General features: G+C 45.6%; 1 protein-coding gene across 2 annotated transcripts; it reads right to left on the bottom strand.

Annotated features, from left to right (window-relative positions):
• Positions 1-269: 269 nt before the first annotated feature.
• On the bottom strand, positions 270-10,785 carry LOC109956394 (bromodomain-containing protein 1-like). 2 transcript variants are annotated; one of them, XM_020593464.1, is made up of 12 exons: positions 10,475-10,784; positions 7,505-8,889; positions 6,734-6,890; positions 6,524-6,652; positions 6,142-6,270; positions 5,510-5,822; positions 4,638-5,381; positions 4,343-4,469; positions 3,197-3,327; positions 1,290-1,384; positions 836-990; positions 270-646 (listed from the first exon to the last, which is right to left on the bottom strand). In XM_020593464.1, the coding sequence occupies exons 2-12, from the start codon at positions 8,869-8,871 to the stop codon at positions 406-408; spliced, it is 3,588 nt and encodes a 1,195-aa protein (XP_020449120.1). In that variant the 5' UTR covers positions 8,872-8,889; positions 10,475-10,784; the 3' UTR covers positions 270-405. The 2 variants fall into 2 exon arrangements, with proteins under 2 accessions (XP_020449120.1, XP_020449121.1); XM_020593465.1 differs by lacking the exon at positions 1,290-1,384 and having other exon boundaries at positions 542-646; positions 10,475-10,785.
• Between the last annotated feature and the right edge of the window lie 1,467 nt (positions 10,786-12,252).

Consider the following 12,252-nt stretch of genomic DNA (forward strand, 5'->3'; position numbering starts at 1 on the left):
TAGTATCAGGCCTTGTACAGGATATTTACAGGAGCTGCTGCCGACACAGACTGGACATTTTCATGGCTGGGGGGTTGTTGCAGCACATTGAAGGAAGTCGGAGGTCACACTCGGACACATTCATCAGGTTGACACCTGTAGTTTTTCAGTCCTCTCAGCCAAAGTTTTTTATTTCATCATTTTTCACCCGCTAACCGAGTCGTTTTCATTGCATAGCTCTTTAGCAAAACATGGCCCTCACCAGCTACAGTATATTTGGAGGGGGGGGGGGCAGGGAGGTGTGAATACAATCCGGTTCCAGTTTGCTGGAAATAGTAAACACATGTAAGTGTGTGTGTGTTGTGCGTACAAGGCAGAACCAGTGTGCCTCTGCAGTGGTGGTTTGTAAACCAAAAAGCTGAAAGGTCAAAGCGGAGAGATGGATGGCGGCAGGATTTCAGAGGTGGTGTAGGGCGGAGGAGGAGGCTCAGACAGGCCAGGGCTCAGCTCCAGCTCGCCGCTGACACAGGTCAGGTGGTTCATGGCTTGGTCGAAGCCAAGCCGCACAGCTTTTCGGATGTGGTAGGAGCGAGCCTCCGTCAGCTTGATTCTGTCGAGTGTCTGGTTGATTCCGAAGGGAGCCATCTTGGATCTAGGAAGCCATTGCCTGAGGAGAGGAGACAGGTCAATGTGTGACACGGCGCACCTCGCTTACAGCTTTGAAAAGTAAACTAAGAACTCGCTTCCAAGATTTTTAATCCTTTGTTTTAATGTTAACACTGCTTATTGTACATGAATACACCACTACTGTTAATGCTGCTGCTACTCGTACTCCTCTGAGCTCTGAGGTTCTCACCAGCTGCGCTTGCTGTCGAAGAAGTGGACGAGGAAGAGTTTCTCTGCGGACCTGAACTGCATCCGCTCTCCGGCTCTGAGAACGCCCCGCGGCGGCTGGGGAACCTCCACCCCTCTGTGCTGGCACATCGTCCTCCGCACTGTGGGATCCACGATCTGTATTGAACATAAAACACAGAGGGGTGGAGACTGAGTGAGGTGGCCTTACCGCTACAACAGTGTGGAGTAAATCCTGGTAGCGGCGGCCACACAGGAGAAGCCCGAACTCAGAGACACAAGCATGCAAGGCTGAGTCGAGCCGAAGACGCTCTGAGCGAATCGACCGGCTCCACATACACAGGCAGTCCAGCTGGGAGCTCCCGCATGGCTGTGAGGACAAATCACGAGCTACGGCACACACAGTGGCACAGGGGCAGATGGGTAATGAAACACAGAGCGGACTAACACTCACTCACCAGGGCGGGGAAGGAGGGATATCCACTACATTTAGCCCAAACTAGTTTAAGAGGCTCCAGAACAAATGGAGAAGCAGCGGTGGGCTTCCACACCTCTACAGGAACAACGACAAGCAAGTTATGAAGGATTCACTGCAACAGACAAGAGAGCACAACCAGTCTGAACACACACAGGACAGGAGCTCAACACACACACGCTTTGTAAAGATGACCTTTAAAAAAACAGTTGAGTCACTGCTAGAGTTCAAGTTGTTCATACTGATAAAGGGTTTATTTACTTTTTGTAATGGTAGGTAAGTAGATTTGTCCTGAGTTGATCTTCTGTATCAGGGCTGAGTGTGGAAAGCTTTAATGAATCCTATTGGTTAAAATACATTTGATCCAACTCATTCCTCATGGCCCTCATCTGTATTTTGTAGTCCTGAGCCTGTTAGTGTTGCCAAGCTGCTCTTCCTTATGACAGCCAACACCTAGTTCTACCTCTCCTTTATTAGCACAGCACAGTGTAGGAAACATTCAGGTGGCGGCACCAGGTTGCATCAGATGTCACTAATTAACATGACTGAAATGTGTCTGTGGTTGGTTTGTGTTCTCTCTGCAGCCAGTCTCAGAAGACGTGGCCACATGCAGCAGCGCTGTGCCTGTGACAGTGTGTCGGTGTTCACCACAACTCCAGCAGTGACAGGTCGTCTTCTGGTGGCTCGCATCACATCACGTTCAGGTGTCACATCCTCCAAGTTTAACATTAATCATATTACTATTTTAACCTTTACTGCAGCTGTCTGGTATGTATGTACTGTACATATGTAATGTATTACATAGTCAAACAAAGAAAGCAGTGGCTGCACTGGTGACAGCAAGTAGTGATCCGAACACAGCTGACAACACCCCCACCACCACACACAGGCTGGGTATTACTTAGCATTTTGAAATACTATGCAGATACTGTACCAGTAGGCTGCTACCACACGAATGCACCGCTCACCTGAGATCCTTTTGGCAATTGATTTGATTTGATTTGATTTATTCTTTCAAGCATGTAAAGACAGTTGATATGACAACTCACATAATTTTACACATAATCCAATATCAATTTGCTTATACCTAGTACATGCTTGAATGGAGTAGGAAGAAGTCAGACTTAGCCAGTCCTACCCCATGACATCATCTTACATCATTGGTTTGCAAGCAGTATCTCTACATAAATAATTCTCTTCTACACCACACAAGTAATACACTAAAGAATTATTACAATGTGTTAACATTCTTACCCCACACCCACAATGTTCCATGTAATTAATCATTGAGCCTGTTCTTGCATATATCTTGATTGACACATACCTTTATATTTATATTTAAACTCGTCAATTCTATTACTATTTTTTATGTCTACACTTAAATTATTCCATAGTTTTACCCCACTTATGGAAACACTGTATCTTTTTTTGGTTGTACGTATAGCATGAATTTTTAAATTTAACTGACCCCTTAAATTGTATCCCCCTTCCCTTTCATTAAATAGTTTTTGAATTCCACCAGGTAATAAATTGTTCCTGGCTTTATACATAAATGATAAGTAAAGCTGGCTAATCATTGGCTGTGATGCACAAAGGCTCTGTAGGTTGATTTTTGTGGGATTTTAAAAAGAATCCATCAAGAAGGTAGGATTAATGCTGGCACAGGCTCCAAAACGAATGTCACACAAGTGGAGCAGGAGAAAACGTGATGTTAGGGAGAGATATGTGGCTATACATGCTAGCACATCAGAACTATTAGTAAACTGGCTGACAAGGAGTTCCTGATAAGTTTAGTAGATGTCTTGAGTTGACCAATCAAAGCGTTGCCATGCTGCTTCATGCACATTCACCTCTCACTGCTGAATGGACAGTTGATGCTACTCTGCTCACCTGAAGGGATCTTGGCAGCTTTGGTGAACTCTCCGTTCTCAGTGCAGGTCTTCAGAGTGTTCCTGTCATCCACGGTGCTCCGTCGAGCCGCCACCGGCCGCCCTTTACCACTTTTGGACATGGTGACAGTGCTGAGAGGGAGAGAGAGAAATGTTTGGAAACTTGTGGAGCAGAAGCTAAGGAGAATTTTTTTAAATAGTCAAAGTTTAGATTACAGCTACAGGTGACCTTTATTTTAGTATCAATTCATCAGTTATTTTCTTCATTCACTGATTAACAAATTGGTCTGTAACATAAAAAAAAAATGCTTGTTGCAATACTGTGAAAAACAAGGAGACACTGAATGTCTTGTTTTTTGAATCAACAATCCAAAACCTAAAGATATTAAAGTTCCAGTAACTTAAGATGAAAGCAGCAGCAAGCACTTGACAGCCTGGACCCATCAAATGACTTGATGACGGATTCTCAAAATAGTTTTATTTCTTCAACAAACTGATGAATTAGTTGTTGCAACTCTAGTGATGGATTGTCTCTCTAAAGTTTCTGCAGGCTGAATTAGGAAAGAAAATGTCAACTTTTACACGATATATCGCAGCAAAGTAAGAATTTCATTGTGCAGGAGACACGTCTCCATACTGTGCATATGACAAACACTTTGAACCTTGAATCATGTCATAGCATTTTCCTTATTACTTCTCACCAAATTATTCCGTTCCAACAAAATCCTTCTTGTAAAAAAAACCAAAAAAAAAAACATGTTCAGTTGTATGGAGAGGAGAAACATCTCATTCAACTGGATCTCAGATCTCAAACATGAACCTGGTCAGTACAATGTTAGGACCTTATTACTACATTACCTGGGTGAGGGCGGGGTTCAGGATGCTTTGTGTTCAGGGCAGGTTAGGTCTGGAAAATGGTGGTACTTATTGTGGGCCACTGAAAATTGACAAAAGCATGGCCTGACACCCCCCTCTCTGTGGCCAAATGATGGGTAAACATTTAACTTGTACACTGAGCTTCCCTAGGAATGCTCTCCCGTTCTTTGGCACATTTAATTGTGTATTATTGTCTGTTACAGAAATGATGGACAAGACTTGATTTAGGTTAAACTGGAACTTTGCTCTGGATGTTTCCTCCTGAGCTCACCTTGTGCCGCAGAGGATGCTTCCACTGGAGGAGATGCTTGACTCGGACGCACAGCGGCGGCGAGGCTCCAGCAAGCGAGGTGATGGCAAAGTGTCTTTCTTCTCCAATGCAAAACCATTTACTATCCCTTACAGAAAAAAAAAAAACAACACAGGAAACATGTTACAATGAAGTAGAAGCACATTTCAAAATGACTTCTTTCACATTCTAGCTACTGCTGTATCATCAGAAAGGTTTTGTTTTACCGTGATTCCATTCAGAATCCAAACAAGACCACCGTTTTCTAAGTGCGTACCTGTGCCGAGGCGTTTTGTCGGCAACTCCTGGTCGTCGTCCTCACCATCGGCGCTGGTGCTGCGGGTCCTTTTCTTGGGTAGGAGGAGCGTTTCTAATCGAGGGATCACCACTGACAGGAAGGTTTTGGCGGCGAGGGGTTGTGGTGACACAGCGGATGCCTCTTGGGTCTTGGGGGCTTTCTGTGGGCTGGCACTCTTGGACTTGCGGAAGAGGATGTTGGTTCGTCGGCTGCAGGTGTTGGATGCTTCCTTATAGAGGTCGCCGTTGAGGAGCAGTGGGTCTTGAACGTGCCCAGTGGGGGTGTCCAGGGGTACTGAGGTAGACATGTTGTCATCTGGCTCCACGGGAGTCTGGTCCATGCTGGGTTTGATGAGTTTCAGAGGGGGCGGCTCCGAGTGGGTGGGCGAGGTGTGGAGCTGCGGCAGTGAGGTTAACAGCTCTAATGTTGGCGGATGTAAAGATTTCTCCTCAGGTGGTGTGCAGCTCTCTGTCAGAGGTTCAGGTAGGGGGTTGTCAGTGGGGGCCGAGCTGGGCTCTAGAGCAGGTGGTGGTGTTGGGAGCGACCTCTTCAGTCTCAGTTCGCTGCGGACATCCGTGATGGTCTTCTTGAGCAGTTTGAGCCTCTTGCTGCGAGACGGGCTGTGCTTCATGGCTGTGCTCAGGTCCAGCTTCTCCAGCAGCTGTTTCAGCTGATCCTCCAGAGGGGTCAGCTGACGGTAGGCAGGGCTGAGCACATGGTCCACTGAAAGACAGTCACATGACATCAACACACTGCTTACAGCTTACAATTCAGCTTCTTCCAGCATTTAACACTTCAACAGTTAATCAATCATGTCACTGTTTCTGTTTCTTACTGATCAGTCAACTCACCATCCTCCCAGGAGAAGGGGGGTGGCGGTTCAAGTTTTGGGGCTTGAGGCAGATGCAACCCACTGGGGAAGTCGAAGCCGATCCTCTCGGCCTCTCTGCGGGCCCTGCGGAGGATTGTTCCTCCATGGTCCTGCATCCGCTGACCTGCCTTGTAGAAGAACGTTTCCTTGGCATTGTAGGTCATGCAGTTGCTGATGATGAGGTTGAAGTCGGCCTCGAACTCCTCTAGACTCCTGTAGCTGTGAGCATCGATACGTTTCCTCATAGTCGAGAAGTCCATGGGGTTCTTGATGTGGTCCAGGTAGTCAGGAACCTGCAAGGGACAGAGGAGTCTGATCAGGGGCTGCAGAAAGTCAGAGGACAAGATTTACAGGCATTCACTGTTCTTAGATGCCATTTTCACCGGTCCACTTGCAGACCGTGGGACATAGCAGATGGCTCTGAAAACTGCTAAGTGGACCTTTAAGCTAAAGACTATGGATACACAGACAGTACAAACAAACATCTGCTGGGGAATTTCTCACTGTCATTCCACTTAGGATGTTTATGATGTTCCTGAACAGGGAGAAAAGCTTCATCCCTGCATCTAATCACTTGAGATGATTTCATTAGATTAATAGCTGGTTACAGACCTCCTTGATGCTGACGGGCTGAGCGAAGATGTTGTACTGGTCCTTCTCCTGCAGCTGACTGAGCACTGCTCTCAGCAGGATGTTAAAGGGGGTCAGCTGGACCTCCAGCACCGACTGCTGCAGCTTCATCTGACAGGATAACACATGAACAACTTCAACAGATGTGAACAGGACCAGACGTGATCAATAGACATTCAGAGACATGGCTGTGTATTCACACTGAGTCAAGTGAATCTCTGTCTGTTTCTTTGTAAGTGAAAACTGAAATAACGCTGAGCTACAATCTGAGGCTTTTGTGTGAGGTGGCTAGCTGTTTCTGTTTGTCAGTATTTGTTTGAACTGAAGTCAGTGTCTGTAGAAAGAAATGTTGAAATTAATCTACCTCCTCCCTCTTCAGCTTCTCTCTCTTCCTAATGAGCTCCAGCAGCAGACGAGCTCGCTCCAGGTCATGGCGAAGGCGGTGCCACTCCTTCAGCTGCTCCTTGAGCTCCTGGTTTGTCTCTGCACGATCCTGAAGAAAACACAAAACCTTCAGTTCAGTGAGAATTACTACATTAAAGAATAATGCTTCCGGTGTGTCAGGAGCACCGACCATCCGCTTGGCTTTTGGCGGCTGAGGGTTGGCTTGCAGCCGGCGGATCAGCGGCACGTTGTTCCTTGACTGCCTCTTCAGCACCCAGTAGCTCAGCACCCGCTCAACAAACAGACGCTTCCTCTGAACCGACACCTGGTTCAGGATGGTGTCGAAACTGACACACAGGGAAATAAAAGGAGATGTTCAGGATTAAATACTCATCATTTGTTTCATTCAGTAATCAGAGGTCAGGGAGGCAGGCAGAAATTCAACCTCCTTTAAAACAGGTGTCACATTTTTGTTTCTTTATATCTGAAAGAGCGTATAATCCATAATCGCTCTGGTCGTCAGACCGCTCATGTTTCTTGACCTGCCAGATTCTTTTTAATGATAACACACTCATATATTAACCTGTTAAATGCAGCGTTATCATCACAGATGGAAATGATGGATCAAAATAAGACAAGCTGTAAATGCAGTTGTTTCCTAATAACGTTAATAAAGTTATTCAGGTGTCCAAGTTTCATTCATGCTGTCAAGGAACTGAGTGCGCCTGTGAGGACCATTGGCACAAACTCTACTGCAGTAACATGGGGGAAAACTAAAAATTTATCTGAATATCAGTTATTAACATAATGATCTCAGGTCTGACCTGACTCGTGAAACCTGACTGTGTTTACAATACCGGGAGTTGGAAAGTTTATGAAGTTAAACTGAGAAAACACTGGCTGGAGTTGTCTACTGCAAGTACTGATTTATAATTCATGTGAGTTTTGGTTGCCTGTCTACCTTGAAGCAGTGATACTGGGCCCAGAGTTGGTGGGGGTGTCAGGTTCTTGTTCAGGCTCCACCCTCTTACTCTTCTTCTTCTGCCAGCCCTTGGCCCGGGCCTTCCCCCTCTTGTCAGCCCTCTTGTGACTAGCTCCATTTTTTGTGTGTGGCTCCTTGTAGATGTTGAGCGGCCGGCGGTCGCAGCCTTGAGGTGTGTGGCTGCTGCAGTAAGCGGTCTTTTTCACAGAAAAGGTGGTGGCGCCAGATGGCGTCACCTCTTTGACAGGCTCCATCTTCATAAAGAGGCCAGCTTTCTGGGCACAGCTGACATGGAAAGCAGTGTAACAGTTGATCTTGTCACACTGTATGCACGCTCCCACGCCCTTCTCCTTACAGAGGTAGCAAGTGAGCTTCCAGCGCGCTGGTGGGATGTTGCAGATGCCATCGATAGGCTCAATGAAAATTGTGTCAGAGAAGCCGACCTCGGGGACCCACAGAGCACATGCTACATGTCCCCAGCGATCATCATCCGTCTTCTTCAGGGCTCCGCCTCGGTTTGGGCAGAAGACGCACTCGGCAGGTCGCGACGGACACTGCAGGCAGTGGCGGCACAGCCACTGGCCCTCAGGGATGTACGGCACACCATAGCACTCCTGGTGCACAGCAATATTGCAGGAGTCACAGAAGAGTATGACGTTACTGTCGGCTCCATCTCCGTCCATGCAGATGCAGCAGACGGCGTCCTCATCCACCAGCAACTGCAGGTCACTCTGACCCTGTGTGGCTAAGTAAGACTCCTTCTCAAAGCGGTCCATGAGGAACTCAAACAGGTTGTGTGACACCTGGCTGATGCCCTCGCTCTTCCTCTTCTCGTTGATAAGCTCCAGCCAAGCAAAGTCTTCCTCATCCATGTCATATTCCACCTCTTCGTCCAGCTCCTCCGCTGTCCTCTCTGTGTATTTATAATAAACTGCTGGCCTCTTTGGCACCACTGGCAGATTGTATTCAACCGTTCTAACCTTTGGCTCCAAAAGGCCACTGGCACTGCTGTGGGTGCCGCTGCTGCCGTGTGAGGCCATGAGTGCCGTGTTCTTCTTCTGCTGGTTGTTTTTAAGGCGAACAGAACGCACCAGAACCTGCTGGGGCTTCTCATTATTCTCCTTGTTGCTGTTACACTCCATGATCTCCTGAGCAGTGGGGTCGTCATCACTGATGACGTCCAGTTTGTCATAGATGCTGAGCCGGTGCACGCGGCCGTCCACCTCCAGCTCTACCATTCGCTGAGCCTGCGCATATGTCAGTGTCTCCCGGTTGGGTGACGGCTTGATGGGTGACGACTCCCTCTTCAGCACTGACAGTCGGTGAGTTCGACCTTTTTTCTTCATGTTGAAGCCGTAAAGACACTGAAAAGCAAACAAATAAAAAAGTAAATTCCTGACGGGATCTTGTGAAAACATCTACCAAACCACAGTTTTTTCATGTTATTAACTCAACCTCCAGAACAACAACCTGCATACAGGCCAGCATGTGTTGGCTCAAACAGAAACTGCACCAATGATTAACAGTCTTAACCCTCAGTAATGTCTTGGAAGAACAAAGTACAGCAATTATTATGTTTACACAAGGATGTTACTGCATTTTTCAGCCATCATTTATTGAACAGCAGAGAAATAAAACAAGGCAACTTTGCATTTCTGTCAGTGAGCCAGGTTAGTTGCACTGCTTTATACTTGTGCAGGTCCTGTTTAAAAGCAGTGTTACGGATTTCTATCAGCTACAACATTTCTACATGACTCAGCTGACTGTATCATACAACCAGCAACAGTGTTGAACAGCATGAAATAATACTAAGCCTAAATGCTACATAATTAATAAACTGAATAAAGGATGCCCTTATTTAAGAATTCTCTATGTAAACAGAGCAAATGTAAATAGACAATTATATAGAATACAATATGCTACACTAAGTTATATGGTTCTGTGTCCATGTATGACAATATACTGCAGGTTCACACATAGTATGAGGATAAACCTGTGCATTGCATTGATGTATTCAATAATACAGTCTGAATATCTAAAGCAACTGTGTAAAATGCTGAACAGACTTCATGTTCATCCAAAAACAATGATTAATCAACACTGATTATTAAAATAGTTAGATGCAGCCCTAAACCGTTCAAGAAATCTTTGCACAGCCATGCACTGTCTCTACTTATACTACTCCTGTATGTACTAGATGTACTGATCTTTTTACAGTAAACGTTGTGTTTTTGGTCCAGCTCCTACCTCTGCAGATATATAGGTTTGTGTATTTATTTATTTAGCTGTATAAATATATTAGGAGTCAAATTTCATGTTTTTGTCGGAAGTGGGGTTGCAAAAAAAATGTCAGGTGGAAGCTGGACGTAGTGACATTCAGGGGGCGGAAACGCACTGACTGTGTGACTGGATGAATGAAAAACGTGCCGAGAGTAGCGGTGGTAAGTTGCCGGTAACGTGACACCTCTACACCGACTGCAGCGAGCCTCCGATCGCTCAGCTAGCCTGACTGAAGCCACACAGAGCTGGCTGCTGTGTATCACAACTAAAACGGTATTTGTTAACCACCGCTAACGTTAGCTCCGCTTGACGGACCCACAGCGTTGACTGGAGAGGTTAAACCAACCGGCTTGAACGTTACCTACCAATCACAGGCCCGTTAAAAGAGAAGTCGATCACGGTAATGTCCCGAATCAGGAGGTGGCCTCTCCGATCACCGATCAAACGCTGCATAACACTTTGTCCACCAGCTGGGCTCAGATTAGCCTGCCCTGCTAGCATTAAACACACCGAGGGGGCAGGAAATATGGCGTCCAACACAACAGAAACTGCCTCGAATGAAAAAGTTAGCTTTTCCTCAGAGCAGCGCCGCTTGGTTTTGAGTTTAAACCTGTCCAGAATGAACGAGATGGATATTAAAGAGTGAGATCAGAGTGAACCCGAACTTACCTTTGTATTTTCACGATTTCAGCTTGTAAAAACAGCAGCAATGGCGGCGAGGCCTGCTGAGCGGAGCCGCAGTTAAAACCACATTCAGTCCGCTCATCCAACTGCGGCCGCGGCTCGCGCTTAACCGAGTAAAACCTGAGTGAGCGGCAAGTATCCAGGGCGATGGAGCCGGTTCCAGGTGATATACGTTGATGGAAGTAAATGCTGATTAACAGGACTGTTTAGAAGCCGTCAGAAGTATTAGAGCTCAGCCGCTGCCCGAGCTTCTCTTCCCCCAACAACAATGCGGTAGGTTGTGCGAGTCGTTACGCCGTGACGTCATCTCGTACAAACGAAAACTGGGAAGTTGCTTAGATTTTTTCTTTTTTACAATATGAGTACTACGATGAAGAGTTTTCATGTTTTCTATTTTGTTTTCTATTTAAAACGTATCTTTTTCACGATATGGATGAATCCTTGAACGTGCCCACTGGACACAGACCAGGGGCCCATGGGGTCAGAGGGCCCCTACACCAGAGGACAGTGAAGTGACTGTTAACCTACATAGGAAAGTCAATCAAATGACCACAAAACGACTTATACTATTATTCCTCCAAATGCCGCATAATGAGGAAAAAAAAAGATGCAATACAACTGCAGATACGTATAACCTAACCCCAAAGACAGCAAAAGTCTGGGACAAATTTCAAGGACCCGTATGGTGGTGTTGTAGTAATAATTATGTTTATTTTCTGCAAATTGTTAAAAGTGTATAGTAACACAATGTGGCCTACATTTACTCAAGTACTGTACATTAGTATCATTTTGATATATTTGTACTGGAGCATTTCCCATTTTCTGCTGCTTAATAATCTTACTTCACTACATTTCAGAAAGGGGGCAGTGATGGAGAGTAACTAAGAACACTTACTCACGTACTATACCTAGGTACAATTATGAGGTATTTTCCTATTTTATTGCTTCATACTTTCTCTTCATTACATTTTAGAGGCAAATATTGCACTTTTTACTCACTACATTTATTCATATTCATAAGATTAATACAGAAAAATACAGTATAATTTTAAGACCTCATTGATCAGCAGTAATTCAAATTAAATGCAAATAATCTAGTAAAAACTAGCTCCCCCTTTACCAACTGCAACATTAAATGTAATGCACACAATAACACATCAGTAATTATTAAACAATAATATATCAGAATGTGAAATGTGCCATTCTCCATAGAGTACTTTTAATATTAGTACTTAAGTATGTTTTGATGCTAATACTTTAGTACTTTTACTTAAGTAACATTTTGAATGCAGTACTTTTATTTGTAACTGAGTATTTATAGCAGCAGTAAAGTCCTTCAGGTTCCTGGGCTCCACTATCTCCCAGGACCTGAAGTAGACGTCCAACATCAGGACCATCACCAAGAAGGCACAGCAGAGGATGTACTTCCTGCTCCAGCTCAGGAAGTTCGACCTGCCCCAGGAGCTGCTGATACAGTTCTACAGAGGAATCATGGAGTCTGTTCTCTGCACCTCCATCACTGTCTGGTTTGGCTCAGCAACCAAACAGGACAAGTACAGACTTCAGTAGACAATCAGGACTGCAGAAAAGGTCATTGGTGTGAGCCTGCCCTCCATGGAGGACCTGTACACCTCACGGGTCAAAAGGAGGGCGGAGAGGATCACTGCAGACCCCTCACACCCCGGATACACGGATACAATCTGTTTGAACTCCTGTGCACTAAGACAACCAGGCACAGGGACAGTTTCTTCCCCCAGGCTGTC

Source organism: Monopterus albus, unplaced genomic scaffold (assembly GCF_001952655.1).
Source record: "Monopterus albus unplaced genomic scaffold, M_albus_1.0 scaffold19.1, whole genome shotgun sequence".
Lineage (NCBI taxonomy): Eukaryota > Metazoa > Chordata > Actinopteri > Synbranchiformes > Synbranchidae > Monopterus > Monopterus albus.

Coding starts and splice junctions, on each gene's coding strand:
- LOC109956394 (XM_020593464.1), bottom strand. CDS start 8,871: ATGAAGAAAAAAGGTCGAACTCACCGACTGTCAGTGCTGAAGAGGGAG. Junction 3,328..4,342: donor AGCATCCTCTGCGGCACAAG/GTGAGCTCAGGA, acceptor TCTCCCTCTCAG/CACTGTCACCATGTCCAAAA. Junction 647..835: donor TTCGACAGCAAGCGCAGCTG/GTGAGAACCTCA, acceptor TCCTCTCCTCAG/GCAATGGCTTCCTAGATCCA.